This window comes from Rhea americana, unplaced genomic scaffold (genome assembly GCF_003343005.1).
Source record: "Rhea americana isolate MKP2758 unplaced genomic scaffold, rheAme1 scaffold_134, whole genome shotgun sequence".
NCBI lineage: Eukaryota > Metazoa > Chordata > Aves > Rheiformes > Rheidae > Rhea > Rhea americana.
The window spans coordinates 966425-983038 of record NW_028185417.1 but is presented as its reverse complement, the minus strand read 5'-3'; the positions used below and the strand labels follow the sequence as shown (position 1 = coordinate 983038).

Below are 16614 nucleotides of genomic sequence, written 5' to 3'. Positions count from 1 at the left end.
TCAATAGTTAAGCTAGCAATAAAGCAAGGTACCAGTTTCTTAAAAATAATAACGAAATCAGTGACTATATTAAAAAATAAGATATAGCAAAAACTGAGCAGAAGACAGAAGATATTTAGCAACTTAACTGTAAGGTAAAGTTCTAAAAATAAAATATGTATGTTGTAATTAATAAAAGAGGACTAAAATAAAATATACACACATTTATATAGGTAGAAAAGACTGTTAGCTGTGATTTCTGATTAATTTAAAAGATAAGACTATAGAACAGACTATTACTATAAAAATTATTAAATTCCATCTCATGTTTCTTAGGGTTTTTTAGTTCACATTATTACTGTTTTAGCACATTGTCCCAAAATCTTACTCCTCTTAGGATCAGGAGTAATACACATTCCTGTTGATTAGGATGTCTAAGTTTCAAAAATAACAGAGGAATTCTCTAATGTTACTTTTTCAAACTAAATAGTTTCCCTATCTTCTCCAAACATACAAGACTTCTTTCTAATGAAATTGTGTAAATAGACATAAAGAATGTGGACAATTCAAAGCATAGTTAGAAATATTTTACATCTCTATTTTCTAGTCCTCTCTTGGTAAATGAAGAGGTAATTTTTTTGCCACTTTATTCACTATCTTCCTACCTTCCTCCATGGTCTCTATATCAAATGAATGGATCATATAGGTTGTTTTTTCTCTCTTTCTCCTCCCTGCTTCTCTGAGTCTTTGTATTAGTCTAAGCTTTCTAGCTACAGGAACAGCAAGGCTTTCAAATAGATTATGAAATCTCTGCCACCAGAGGGTTTAGGAGTAGACCGACTAGACAAATATCTGTAAAGAATGATTTAGATAAAACTGATCCTGTCTTGTAGCGTGGAGAGAGAATCAATAATCTCTTGAAATTCCTTCCAGATCAGTCTTTCTCAATTGGTTAACAATAATGAGAATTGCTACCAATTTCACATGGAACTATATAGAAAGTTTACCCAAAAGCAGTTCTTAGGTACTTTATATAAATATGTAAGTACATATGTATATATATATATATAATGTTCTATCTGTGCAATCTAGATATCTAATGAAAAGCTTTGCATTTCATATCTTAAATTAACCCTGTTTTACAGGAAGTTTTGAATGCTCAGAAAGCACAGGGTTGGGCAATAATCTGAATAATCATATACCAAAAATAGTTTACTTTGTTTATATCTGAGGCCAAATCTTCAAAAGTTATTCTTGAGTAGCTGTTTCAGATTGAACTTGCAGGCCATTTGAAATATTGACATAAACACAAACCTTGTGGCAAGTACAAATGAAAGGGAATGATAAGATTTTAGGTACACATAAGGAAAGCAACAGTAGGGTTTGAGATATGTTGCATCCCTGTATTTGTGCATACCGTCACTTAGTGATCCACCCTTTCTTTTCTTGTTAAAACACTTCATACTTTGTATGTCTGCACACTTGTTTGTACTATTTAAACTGAATTTTTAAGATGATTCATGCAATAATGAGCACAAGGCAAGAGGAAAGCTGGAAGAGAGGAAACTCATTTTTTCTGAAAATGGGCGTTAGATTGTGAAACAATCTTCCAGAGAAGGGAATGGAAGCTCTCTCATTTACGTTATTTAAAGACAGACTGGACAGAGTACTCAGAAGTCTAGTGTATATTTACATTCCATGTTTCTAGGGGAATGGTTCTGATTATTTAGTACTCTTTTACTTCTCTAATTTTGACCAAAATGAATGCTTCAACATCCACAATGCTGATTATAGGAGTAAGTAACATAAACAAGTCATTCTGCTCAAAAGTTTCCCCTTTAGGTCAGTTACTAAGTACAATATTATTGCCAAAAAAGTATGGTTTTTAATTCTGATCTCTTTGAAAGAGCTGAGAAAATAGTAGTTGTCTTGCATATGATGACTTCTTTCTTGCTTTTTCTTTTATTACTTTTACACGTATAGATAACTTTTCAAAATGATTAATATAATCTGTTCCTCTCTGCTTTGATATATACAGTGTATAAAATAAAGCTCTAAAACCAGAATACTTTTCAGTAATTCATAATTAAATATGCAAATTCCACAGCTAAATTTGGACATGCATTTATATGACTAATCACATTCCAGAAAGCCAGAAAATTGCAATTGCATGCTTAAATAGATGGCTAGGCCCCAAAACTACATGGGTGCTCTTGTTCTCTCATTTCAGGAAAAACACTTGCTTTGCTATTAAATGGCAACCTCTGAAAATTGTACGCATTTATATGTGTAATTCATATGCCAACTTAGACATGTCTATCTCTCTTCCATTTTAATATGTTCAACAGAAGCCCAATTTTTAAAAATGTAGCCCAACGGATTTTAATTTTTACATCCCTTTGATACATTGCTAATTCTTAACTAAATGTCTTGCTGCTGTAGATTGGCTGTGGATGGACCATATGGAGCTGCAACTACAGATGTTTTTCACTACCGAGTGAGCGTATGCATTGCGGCAGGAATAGGAGTCACACCATTTGCCTCTGTTCTAAAATCCATTTGGTACAAATGCTGCAATCCTAGCACAGCACTGACGCTGCAGAAGGTAGGTGGGAAAGTTTATCACTCTTTTAAAAAGTTCCACAAATGAGCTTATATTGTGAAAGCTGAAGAGGYGATTCAGAGCTGGAAACTCACTGGATTGCTCTAACTCCCCCCGAGAAGCAGGCACTCGCAAGGCACTGAAAAATGGAAAAACTAGCTTCCTCGTTTAGGCACATAAGGCTGGTAGCTCACGAGAGCTGGTGTGAATAACCTCTTCTGCTCCCCCATTTGCAGGTGCCTTTGCACAAGTCCCCTCTCTCTCCTGTCTTTTCCTATGCCTCTCCTTTGCAGCCTCTGCGACCCCTCAGGGAGCCAGTCTGGCTTACTAGCCCAGGCAATACTTGGTTGATCCATCTCTGCTGGTGCAGGGAGCAGAATCTGCTAGCAGACAGTCAAGCACGTCCCAGAGCTGCCCCAGAAGGAGGCACAGCTGGGGCCAGCAGGCTCCAAGGGGAGAGAAGCAGCAGCCTGTTACATCAGTGAACCGTGACTTGCCTATCTACACCCTCAACTATTGTTCTTTACTGAAGCTTTTTTTCTACCTCCTTTCTGCTTTCCAGCTGTTTCAGTTGCTATTGCATGGTAGGGTCTTCAGAATTCGCTGTCATTTCCAGATGGAAAAAGGTAGCCTTCCCTGAAATATTTTTTTATTAAATATTACAGAATCAGTTTTTCAGTAGTAACTGGAAACAAACAGGGAATGCAAATAGACAGGTAGGAAGGTAGGTAGGTAGAGAGCTAGAAATTTGATCTCTTTCTTATAGAAACATCCTGTTAATTCATCTCAGACAGTCCTGAAGAGCAGAACACGTTCCTTGTTCAGCTACAGGTTTCATGAGGGCCCTTTGGCTGAGTGTCTGATCCGGAATGCTGCATTCGGCAACTATTAGCTACTTTTGCCATCTTGGAAAATCAGAAGGATATTAGTCGGTATAAAAGGAATACAAAATGGCCTTCTAAATGCGAGATGAGATGCATATATCAAGATGCACATTGCTGCCTGCAAACAACTTCATTTAATTTATTGAAAAAATATGTTGGGGACTATAAGGCATGGATATTACCAATTAAGTTAACATACTCTTAATTTGCTAGTATATTGTATGTTTTTGCTAAAGATACATGAAGCAGCATTGGGTGAGAACAGGTGAAGAAGAGATAACGGTGAGGTAGACTGAGGAATAAGAAGGTAACAGAAAAAAAAATCAGTTACATGTCCTATCCTCTCTTCATGGTGGCAAGTGGTAGCCCATGGACCCTACAGCTTATTTTAGCTCACTTTCTGATGTAAAAGCTGAACTGAGAACTGTTCAGCATTTCACATTTAAGAACAGATGTTGAAACTGCATTTGAGCGGACAGATCTCTAAGAGGGTCAGTGCATATGGAGTTGATTGCAGGACCAAGAGATTGATCTTTACAAATTAAAGTGTGTTAAAATAGGCATCTTAACGACAAGCTGCCACTGAAAAAGCATCTGGGATTTTAGTAACTGAGGAGTTTGAGGAGAGGTTCAAATTGCCAGGCAGAATCTTTGAGGTAGAGAAAGCATTGGGAAGGAAGAGAAATAAAAATGAAAATATGTACTGGATGTGAAAAGAAGTGTACTTGCAAACATTCCCATTGTACCAGAAGGGTTTTTTCCACTGGAAGGCGAGTGATACATATGTATATATGTTATATATGTATATTTTGTTTTGTATGTATACATGTAAAATTGTTATTATTATCATTGCTGTTATTATCTTAAGGGGAAAACAAGCTCAATTTAACTATGCATTGAGAGCATAGTTTACTTCAGGGTGTTCATCCATAGCTTTGGGAGAATCCTATGCAGGTAAACCTACAGAGCTAAATGCATGGTGTATCCTACCAGAGCTTTTTGCTGTAAAGAGTTCACTCTCTCTGAATTCCTGTTAAATACAAACATATAATGATTTCTATATATTCTTTCTCTATATCTTGGCTTCTTTACCGGTACACTGGGAATAGTGATGCTTATTTTCACACTTTATGAAGTCAGTGTTTGTAAAATATTTTGAAATCCTGGATGAAGGTGCTGGGGAAGTTCACAGCTTATTTTAAAAATTTAGCCATCATTTTAGTGAGAATGATTAATCTCACGGTAGTGCCACATTTTTTTCCATTGGTTGAAAGCTTCCACTTGTGGTGTAATTACAAATAATTTAATCTTCCTCCAAGTATTCAGCGCTCTCTTTCTGCCATGATGAGTACCATAGAAATGTCTATTAAGGAAATAAATAAGAGGTTTTTCTTTTTTTAACAACTTCGTTTTGATTAGAGTACAGCTATCATTACACTTATTGAACTAATATTTCTTAGTGTTGCCCACATACAGTTGAGATATAAATACTCATAGCTTCCATAATGTCTGCAGCTGTATAATTTAAAAAACGTAGCAAATCAAAAGGCATACACATTTATCTAATTGATTCTTCACAATTAAATAGCCATAGAGCCTTCATTTCCCTATCATTTTTTGAGATGAAGAAGGGAGCTACTACTAGTCATGGCTGGACTGTTTCTACTGGCTTTAGTTATGCATATACTGATCTTTACTCACATTAGTGGGTCTCATTTTTTAGACCAATTGCTGTTGAAGTTGATGAAATTGTACTGATCCATCAGACCCTAATATTAGCAAATATTAGCATAAGAGATTAGGTATCCCTTTTACCCTATATAAGCACTTAAGAATGATTGTACTGGGTCTTACCAAAGATCCATCTAGTTCAATATCCTATCTCCAACAGTGGCTGTTCATGAATGCCTAGGGAAAAGTATACAGACTGGAAAATCATATACTGATATTTCTTTGGTGAATACTTTCTTGCCTTTAAGCAACCTGCACTTCAGTAATATCTTGATACAAGAGCTGTGTCTTTAATAACCCTTAGTAAAGTGTTCTTTCATGAATTTGTCTAATTGCTTTTTGAACCCATGTAGACCTTTGACAACCACAGCATATTGTGGCAATAATTTCACCTACATATTGTGTGGAAAATAAGAATGGTCTCTTATTTGCTTTCCACCTGGCCATTTCCTACCAGAGGTAATGTTCTACTTTGAGTTGCACCCCATCCCACAGGCTTTTCAGCAAAATATTTTTGTCTGAAAAGCTAAAAACTCTCGTCCTTTATGCTCTTAAATGTAATTGTATTTCTGAGCTGTCTTTGAAAAGTAGTCTTTGCCTCAACAGGGTTGACTGCTAGTTGCTGACTGGTCTTGCCAGCCCACCTAATCTCCCGAGAATGCCTCCTAGAAAAGGATATTGAGGCAGAATAGTGTAGGCCTCTTGCTAGACATTCAGTGGTGTGAATTTGGACCTTGTCCCGCATTTATATGAAAGGCTGCCTGCTGTCGTCATAGCTCTAAATTAGTGCCTTGTTGTTCAGGCTGCCAAATCCCACTCTTTGGCATGCCCTTGGCTACAGGAACTGCTGTGACTTTGCTGTACTGGCCCAGTGGATCAGTTAAGTGAAGCTGAATCTCTGACCTTTTTTGGTACTCTGCAGCCCATGGGTAGTATGGTAAGTAAATTCAGGAGCAGGCAGAACTGGGGCGTTTGCAGGGAGGTGCCCAACTGTACGTGTGATAGGGAAGCAGGGAGCAGCTTTGTGTYGAAGGCAGAGCAGCAAGTGCCAGCGATGGAGGCTCCTCCCTGGTCATCCCCCTGTTCATCACCTTTTACACCTCTTTGCCAAAGAGCTGGCTTTGCTCAGAGGACAGCTCCACTTCTGTCTCCAGGGAGGGGAAGAGAAACGGATGGATACTCATCAACAGATAATTATTAATGACTATCCATTTGAAGCTGATTTACAAAGTATTTTCTCTCACCTTACAAGAAAGATGCATCAAAGCTCTTGCTCTTGTCTGCTGTACAAAATTCAGGATGGGGAAAACCAGATGATAAATATGCACACACTGCAAGGGAGTGGAGTAGTACAGAAATAAGCGACCACTCAAAACCCTGCATTACAATCTGATTAATAGCAATACTGCATCTAACTCAATTTGGAAAAAGAGCACTTGGAAAATTTAAGACAGTTTACTTGGGCAAGCCATCAAGCTGATGAATGTAGCTGATGGGGGTAGGGTGGGTGGAGACTAATGAAACATAAATCTAAAACAGATTTTTAAGGGTTCTAAATAATTGCAGCCAGTTAATAGTATAAGGCTTACAAGAAAAAATGTAGGATTCAGAGTAATTGTTTAATTATAGAAATGTACTGATGCTGGCTTTATTCTACAGTGTTAATAAGGATTAATTTTATTGTGTGTTTATTGTATTTTAATTATATATGTCATATGTTGTACAATGCTGTGGATGCTCAGCAGAGAGAATGGAAAAGCCCTTTGTAAATAGCATTTATTTTAACATATTATACTAGACGTCCTCCTTGATCTAAGGCAAGAGAATACTTCCCCATAGGACAGCCTTCTTCACTAGCTTTTTTATTTCTCTTTAAGACTATAATCATAGGCAAAAATACTTCTTGTAATGACAGTCTTTATTCATTACCAAATGCTCTYCACTTCTATCATGAAAATTACAGGCAGTGCACTAGGTACAGTTTCAGCAGAATTGCACCAGGGATGAGCTTAAGGAATTTCTGTGGCTTTGGAAAGATATAGCCTTTCTCAGGAGAACTGTGCTGGAGGCAAGCTGACCTGATTTGGTTGGACTGGCTGCTATCATGACAGTTAAGTCTGGAACCAGTTGGTTAAAACTACTCCTTCAAGCTTCATACCCTGATATTCTTGTCCCCATTTCCAAGACCCATATTGCCACAGCTCATCATCTGGCTTTTCTTCTTCCTTCCCTGAATATACTTGGCTCCTAATCCTGCCCACATGCTCCCAGTTGCTACCCTTAGCACTACTCATTATTCATTTAGGAGCACACGCCTCCTCTCCACACACACGTACTAAATATACACTTACATAAAATGAACTGCTGAAAAGGCTCGAGAAATAACTTGATCAAATAGAGGTTGGGGAAGAAATTTCTCACTACAAATCAACAGCCACAGTGTAATGCAGACTGACAGCATTCTGTGGCCTGATTTTCAAGGTGCTGAGGCCTTGGGGCAAGCAAAGACTTCAGAATTCAGATACAAAAACTACATAAAGGTTAAAGCTGCAAATCTTATATAATTCAGGTGATTTAGAATAATGCTGTTGTTAGTTACAAAAATGAAAGTCTTTAAAGACAGTAGGATTGCTTTTCCTCATAACCTATGCCAGTGAAAATCAGCAGCAATCCCTTGTGAAGCAATGAGATTATATTTAARGTGAAACGCTGAAAGAGTGGAAAAAAAAATAAACAGGCAATATGGTTTGCACTAAAGTTCTGCAGATACTCCTTCATAGCCTATAAAAATAGCCTACTTTAGCCGGAATTTTATATTTCTATTTCCTACAATCATACGTCATTGGTATTTCTAGTAGAAACTACAGATGGTCCCTTACAGTACATTCATATCTAAGAAACATCTCACATTACTGTTAGTCTTTTTCACCAAAACTCCAGTGAAGCATGGTGTTACCATATTTCTCTTCTAATACCTTACTAGAAGTCTGACAAGCTAGTATATTAAATCTTCTGGGAAATTCCTTTCAGCTTCCTGGTGTCTGTCTTCTCTGACTTTTCACTTTGGAATTGTCTAATATGCATCTTCTTCTTACTGATCCTGTGGAAAAGAGTGGCAAATTCCAAATCACCAGAACTCCCAGAAGGCTTGCCTTGGGGTTAGACCTTCCGCGTTACTTTTGATACTGAGATATAATAAAAGACAAGAAGCCTGGTGAGCACAAATAGAGATAAGCTGGAGAAAAATTAAGGAATTTTGTAACAAAATTAAAAAGCATAGTCACAATAAAAAATGCTCCAACTGTCCAGTAGGTAGGAATTTATATGTTGTCCTCCATGATATTTCTTTCTCATCTGAAATTGTGTAGTTTTAGGCTTCCTCCATGTTTGTGAAGTATACAATTTATAAGACTCRAAATCAAATTTGTCTTATAGGTATACAGTGGGGTTTTAGGGTTGCGTCTGGGCTCGCAGCCATCGCACTGTAGACATTCATTCCCTAGGTGGTCCATGTGCTCTCTATCTAGACCTCTACACAGATGGRCTGGTTTGAGATAGTGGACTGACTTAAAATCTGGTGATTGACTGAACTTCCAGCCATCTTCACAGCAAAACATTTGACTAGTTGGTGGAAGAGGTTTCCAGATAGGAATTTCAGACTGTCCTGAAGATTTTCCAAGGCAGCTGCTGCTCTGCCTAGGCCAACAGCATGTTTCAGTGTGTTAATCAAGATACTGGATGGGTAATCTGGCCAAACTAGAGTCTCCACAGGTGGTTCTAGCTGCAAAATAGATCAGCTTGTGCATAGATAAGACACATATAAAATGATCAGTAGAATCTGTTTCTGTAGAAATAGTCACATTGGACAGTCTTTTGTATGTAGTTAACTAGTTAGAAGATGCTTTGTATGTAGTTATGATATCAATCACAATTGATCATGCACAATCAATCATAGAGCAATCACATTAAACCATAGTGGTCACAGAGGCCTCTGGGCCAGCTAGATAAAAAATCTGAGCAGAACAGGGGTGTTAGGGAGTCTCACCTGATCCTGTTGAAGATACCATTCTACAGACTCTTGCAAGAAAGACTTCCACCAGCATATGGAGAGTGACCAACCAACTCGTTTGAAAGATCTGATTCCCAATGCAAGCATTACTCTATGCCAAGATCCCAAGGAATTAGCTTTTATTTTAAATAAAGAAACTCTGTTTATGAGTGTCTGTGCAACAGATGCGGAAGATTCATAGAAAAGCCACAAAAAATGATTAAAGGATGGAAAATGTGCCTTACAGTGACAGATTCTGGGAAAGTTTGGTTTTCCATAGAGAAGATTATAGGATGACTTGAGCCCAGCCTCTAATTTATACCTGGGAAACAAAGCTTTAGTAATGGGCTCTCCAATCTAACAGACAACAGTAAAATAAGATCCAGCAGATGCGACATGAAGCTAGAGAAATTTGCCTGAGAAATACAGTGCACTTTTTTTCCTAGAGAGGAGGTTTTTAACCATTGGAACATCAAATCATGGCATAGTGGTTGATTTTTCCTCTTTGATAACTTTATAGTTTCATTTTTCTTTAGAAATTACATGCTCTAATTTAAACAAATTAAAAAAGAACTAGGGACATCCTGTGGCCTCTTTTATATATGGTATTTGAGTTAAGGAACATAATTATAACTTCTGACCACATCAAATGTTAACCTGTGGCATAAGGTCTTGAAAAAATAGAATTCCTTGCTGCMCTGCTAGATGAAACTGAAATTTTATTTTCAATGTAACTGAAAATCAATCCAACTTTTCAAAGAGTAATCAAGTTATTTGCAAGAAATGTAGGATTAGGTATTATAAATTGAAGTTGAGAGGCACTGGCAGAGGGACATGGGAAACTTGTACTTTGCCTATCTATGTTAACTCATTAATATAGTCACTCAATCTTTCAGATGAAAAAATTTGTTTAAAAGATAGAAACTCTACATCAAGACATGTACAACATGACTATGTTTAAGTTTACTGTCAAGAAGAGTAGTGCACTATACAGTTGATGAKTTGACTCAGTCATTAAGAAGTTTTATTGAAAGTTTACTTCTTTTTAAATCTCTACTCTTTTTCTGACAGGTTTATTTCTACTGGATTTGTCGAGATCCATCAGCATTTGAGTGGTTTGCTGATCTTCTATCCTTTTTGGAAGCAAAAATGGCTGAAAAAGGGAAAAATGATTTTCTAAGTTATCATATATTTCTTACTGGCTGGGATGAAAGTCAGGTAATAATGATGCTCAGATGAGTCTGAGTTAATGTGCCTTGATTTTTCAGTATGGTAACAGATGGAACAGGAACAGTTGAATGAATGATGGATGAAGCAGAGAGACAAAGAACTGTAAATATAAAGACACCAGGCTGCCTGTTTCCATCTCATAGTCAGGAAAATAGGAACACAGAGATCAAGCCGGTAATCCTCCTACTCCGGTATCTTGTTCTGGGCAGTGCTGATTACCAGATATTCTAGAGGAAAGTGCAGAAGGTCTTTCAGAAGTTTGTGAAAGGACATTTTGTTCACATATCTTTAAGTCCTGACATTTTGCTTTGAAATATAAAGAGTTATATAAAAACTGTCAGCTTATTTACTCTTAATATTTATTATAGCGTTTGTTGTGCATATACATGTCCAGTATACTCTGAACCCTGCTGCACTCAGGACATTATGGTAATGAATTTTATGGACTAATTCACATTGATTAAAAAAGTATTTTCATAGCTTGGCTTTAAAATTAACATAATTTCATTGGATCATCCCACCTTAAGGCACATAATTCTTAGACTGAGTGGCTTTTATTCAACTTCCTTAGTCTTTATCTAGTCTCAAATGAGTTGATTTTCTTTCTTTTTTTCAACTGACCACTCAGAGCACATTGCAAATAGATTTAGGTACCTACTAGAAAAACTCTCATAGAAACTCCTTGATCTACTGTTTTATTTCCTGCTGTTTCTATTGAATGAAAGGACTGCCTAGTAGAGATAGAAAATAGAAGACGCTATAGAGCATTTCTCTTCCTGCCTCCCCTGCCAAAAAAMCACTGTTTCTTTCTGCTTTCCTTAGGATTTATGTCAGGTAGTGACTGTATTCACATTTTTTATGCAACAAGTACCTAAGGGAGTGTACACAAACATTCTCTGAAATGAGAAATCCACTCCCATTGTGAAGTATACGGCACTTTTACCAATGTTCTACAAGCCATGACCCTATGTTAACAGTATCACAGGGTATTACCTAATACTTGGTTTGAAAGAAGCTATTCAAGAACCTAACAGAACAGAAAGCTGCCAACATTGCTCAGCTGATGGCATCCCACTTCCTTCTTATACAAACRTCAGTTCAGAAGTTGGGCAGGGAGACAACACCTCTTGCTGCGATATCTTTTGAAAGTGCCACTGCCTTGTCCCCAAATCCCTTCATCCAGTCTGCTATGAGCCTGCAGAAGTACTTCTAGAGTTGGGCCAGTCCGCTCCAACCCTGAACCTTCCCTTGCTTCTGAAGATCCCGAGCACAAAATATTGTTATCCCACTTCTAAAAGGTTGTGAGTGGAGTGCTTTTGAAAGGTTGCTTTTCCTACTTAGGTCAGGGAACTATACTTGGCAACTGGTTCACTACCTTCAGAGATCCACAGAGCTCCTGTATCTTATAGGTCTTTCCTACTCATCTTAAGGAAATCCCAGTTCATCACTTCTCTGAACAAGAGCTTCAACATCAGTAATATTTGAATGATGCTCAACTTTACTTCTCCTTTAGTAAACAACAAAAACAGCTTTGTCTGCTAGCTGTCTCTCCATTTAGATGACCAGTAGTTAGGTGAAGATGAACCAAAGCAGGAGCGACAATTCACATCTAGTACATCTCCCATCATTGCGAGGGTGTTTACTTTTTCAGTTATAATGTTTATTCAATGCTTCAAGCTCTTACTGAATTCTCTGTTGTCATTGGCTGGACAGATATGTCAGATGTCTGTCTCTGCTTAGCCAAGAAATCGTACTCCTTGTAATGCCCTTGAGACTCCTAGGCATCAGTAACACAATAAGTTGTATGTAGTACTGACACCAACAATCCTAAAAACATTCCACTTGATGTGAATGGAAATAGCTCATCTACTGAGTGGCACAATTTTGCTGTAAAAATTCATAAATCCCACCCCTGCACACCACTCACTAAATACATTTCCAGTCTTTCTTACATTAAGTTCTCCACGACATTGGCCCAAACTAAAAAAAAAAAATCTTTTAGAAACAAGACCTCTTGTGACAGTTTTGCTTGATCAGAATAACTGAATTGTCAAGCAATGCAGAAGACTCATTAGCAGAAGAGTGCATTCCCAGAAAACAGATACAAATTTTGGCAACCACTTCTGCAAGAGGTACCTAGTTCATGCTATGGCCTGAATGCAAACCCTTTTAAACATAGCTTTCCTCCAGTAATTTCTTAGCAGTGATAGTAATGTTGATAGTCTGCAATGAAAACAAGAATATTTGTCCTACACCATAGCAGTACAACTAAGAGAGAGAGAGAGTGGTTTTATGTTCAAGCATACCTGAAAAGTATTCAAAAACCTTGGTTACAGGTGCAGCAGAGGATCTATGAGAAAATCCATGAAAATCAGAATTTGGTTTCTTACAGCAGGAGSTATATACCTTACTTAATTCAGTGCTCAATCTCAGCTTATCTACTCCCTGCCTTTCCCTCCACCTGTGGAGAAGAAACAAAACAGCCAGGATTTTACCATTGAACATTCAGTATATGCGCTAATATCTTCTCCAAGGAGCAGAAAAAACAAATACTCTGGACATACCCGGAGTTCCTAAGGTGCACAAAATTTCTAATATTTGTCATCAAACATGATTTCATTGAACTTTCTTCCCTTTCCTAAACTCCAGCTCAGCCTTAAAATGGTTGCTGCAGTATCTTCAATAAAGGATATTTAGGGTGTGATATTCAAAGGCTGCTTAGAAGTTTAGGAATCTAAGACCTGCTTGTGAAAGTGATTTTGGCCCTCAGGCCAATGTCAGTAAAGGTAAGTATTTAATTCCAACTTCTTTCAAATATTGCATCTTAAGCAATTGAACACCTTCAAGCTCCTGGGCCTAAGTCACTTTTGGAAGTGCTTTTTAGGCTTTCAGTCATTTTATACAGTCTTCAGAGAGTACCTCCCCCTCTCCCTCTTTGCTAGAGTGCAGCCATTTGATAATTATGCAATTTTCTTTCCCTTAATTAATATTTCTGTCTTTCATTCGGAGATAGTATTATTGCTTTCTCCTCTTCCTTGGAATACACATTGTTGATTCTAAAATGATTACSTTGTAAATTTGCCTTTAGGCTACTCACATAGCCCTACATTATGATGACAAGAAGGATGTAATTACTGGTTTGAGACAGAAGACCTTCTACGGAAGGCCAAACTGGGACACTGAGTTCAAGCAACTAGCTGAAAATCATCCTAGGTAAGGCAGGTTAGCTTCTAACCTTGTTATGCAACTCTTCTCTCAGCATAAACAGCGGGAGGAAGGGAGGGTGAACCTTTTTAAATGACCCTTTTAAAATAATTTAGTTTTTTTGCTGTGTGGAAAGAAGATTTATGCTTAATGAAGCTTTTAATGAAGAAATCTCGGAAAGAGAATGCCAATAAAATCTAATTTTTGGACAAGAAAATCTAATATTTAGAAGTATTTCAATATCCTGGCCTTTGTCCAGATATAATTGAAACACACAATCCAATTACTGTCCTGCACAAAGGACAAAGTAGCATTAATTTCCCTTGAAGATGGTTATTAAAGAGATAAACTGTGATTTTTTTCTTATGATGTCAAGGATATGTTTGTTCCCCTAACATATTTGGCTGCTCTTGCAAGACTATGCTGTTCTGTTATTAGTTCATCTCTGCTGGCAAAGACAGTTCATTTGAACTTGGTGGATTTGCTAGTGGTCTGTGAAAAGCTTCTTTGTTCCTGAAAGCCTTTGAAGCAAGAATTTGAAATATTTTGTGTTCAGCAGTAGAAAATTCCAGAATCTTTGTGACTCTATTATTTCCAAACATTTACCTTTTAATAGAAAATAAATGCCTGCACTTGGGAGACAAAGATACAAAAAGAAAAGGAAGAAAACCTTTTTTAAGGATGAAAAAGACCCAAGAAAAAGCTGAAGGGAGGGAGAGGGATCAAAGAGAAAACAGTAAGCTATGAGAATACCATAAAATTGCAGAAATAACAGTAATAGAGAAACTACTTGATAGAGGTCAAAGTGAATACAATCAGGAAATATGAAAGATTAAAAATAGAAAAAGTCCAAGAGTAGAAAATACGATTTTTGAAAGACCTTTTAAAGTGACTCTATTGCAATACCAGAGTTTTTAAACTTATAGTTGAAACATTATTGTTTTGTTATTTTTCTTAAGTACAACTGAGAAAAATCTGTTTTTCTGACACTCAGGGAAGAAGATGGGCATTAACTTTCCATGCTGTGATATTTCCTTAGAAAGCTAGCATTAAAGTTATAGCAAAACTTGTATATATAGTTATACATTGTATTTATATTTGTAGAATGGAACTTGCACTTATAGTAGAACTCGTATTTGCTTCTAAGTCAAGATGCACGTATTTATGGTCAGCCATGAACCTTTTAAAGAAAACATTGCATGAAATAAACATTTCTTGGGCTCCTAATGTATCCTGAAGAACAAACACCCAAACTTTTCTTGGTTTGAGTTGCAGAAGGTTAAGACGCAGAGAACCTTGAGAGTTTCTGTTGGATGAAGGTTCAATCAGCTCTCATGAACTGACTAAATTTTGAGGTCCCACACTTAGGTCCGGGGAGTCTCTCTTGRCTACAACAGTGTCTTTTTGCAGATTAGCAGGAATGTATCAGTCTAGGGTAAACGTAGCGTAACACAGCACTTGAGCAATACTAGAACACTACTTCTGGGGACAATGGCTTTGGCATCAAAATCAGATCTACAGCCATTCCTTTACAGGAGCAAACTTTTTGAAAGTCATGCTGTCACTTGTCTCTTGCATGTTATTTAACTAGATTCAGCTTTCCTCAGTAGCTCAGGAAGTGTGTGTTTCCGTGTGTGCATACATATGTTCTCAAGGAAGATGCACTGTGTGTCTGTTCTTAAAAGCTAATCCTGTAAGGCACTTTGCAGTAAAGAACAAGGGTTTGAGCTGCTTATAACAGTAACAGACACAGCTGTTTGTTACATTGGAAATGTTCYTACTATTTTATGAGAACTACCTACAGGCAAAATTAAAAAATAAATCAGCCATTTAAAAAATATACATAGGTAGAGAAGTCTTAACAAGAAAAAAATAGAAAAACTCAGAAATAACAGATTTCTGTCCATTATTTTTTGAAACAAAAATAGCTGGAGAGAAAGTATAGCAAAATTTCAGTCCAAGAGATGTGCTGCTTGCCCTTGTCTTTATTTCTCTGTCTTAAAAAAGCTAGGAGGAWCAAAAATAACAACAGCCATTTAAAATAACATGTGACCTCCAAAATAGCAATCCAAATAAATAATGTAATAAGAGGCAATAAACACTGAAGTATTACAAGAGTCATACAATAATCCTTTGCGACACTAACACAACACTTCTCAAATGTATGTCTCAAAAGGCTATTTCAAAATTTGCAAACCAAACTGGAGACTGCCAAAAGGTGCATTTTTTTGGTTTGTTGTGCTACTTTTATGTTTCATTGTTATTGTGATTACAGCAACAGTATTGGAGTATTTTTCTGTGGACCCAAGACTCTCTCCAAGATCCTTCAAAAGATGTGCAATTCATATTCATCAATTGATCCAAGAGGGGTTCAGTTTCACTACAACAAAGAAAGTTTCTAGGCCGTACTTCTCAACTGTATAATAGATATTAACAAATAGCATTTTTTCCTCACCTTCTCCAGCTCTCTACTCATTCTGCTGCATTTAGGCTAGATACTAGCAGTTGTAAAATGAAGTAGCTGCATTGACTTCACTGGAAAAAATTATCCTATGCCAACTAAAGATTTGGACTTCATCTTCAGTCTCTCCTTTGAAGAACTGAAGGACTGATTCTCCATTGCCTACTCCACTACATTGTGAATTCATCTACAGCTGTGTGAAAATAAATACAAACCATAAATCTTTAAAGAAAAATACATAAGTAAATTGGACATTTAAAACTACTTCACTATTGTGTATAATCAAACTACTACTGCAGGATAGTCTCTCATTCCAGTTGAATCCCCAGTCATTCAAAGTACTTTCCTTCTTGTTGTTTTGATTTCTCACTTCTCTTTCTAGCCTCCTACTGCACACATATCCACATCACCCTTTGTACCATAGCAATAATGTTTAAATAAACACTGTTCACCAAATTTCTTTTGCCCTATGCTA

General features: G+C 37.0%; 1 protein-coding gene across 1 annotated transcript in view; it reads left to right on the top strand.

Moving 5' to 3' along the window:
• NOX3 (NADPH oxidase 3) overlaps nt 1-16080 on the top strand; it is a 39475-nt gene extending 23395 nt beyond the window's left edge. Inside the window, exons 10-13 of the mRNA XM_085297976.1 lie at nt 2422-2584; nt 10316-10462; nt 13563-13687; nt 15954-16080. Coding sequence (XP_085154102.1) covers nt 2422-2584; nt 10316-10462; nt 13563-13687; nt 15954-16080 — 562 coding nt within the window. The remainder of the gene's footprint in view (nt 1-2421; nt 2585-10315; nt 10463-13562; nt 13688-15953) is intronic.
• Nucleotides 16081-16614: the final 534 nt, after the last annotated feature.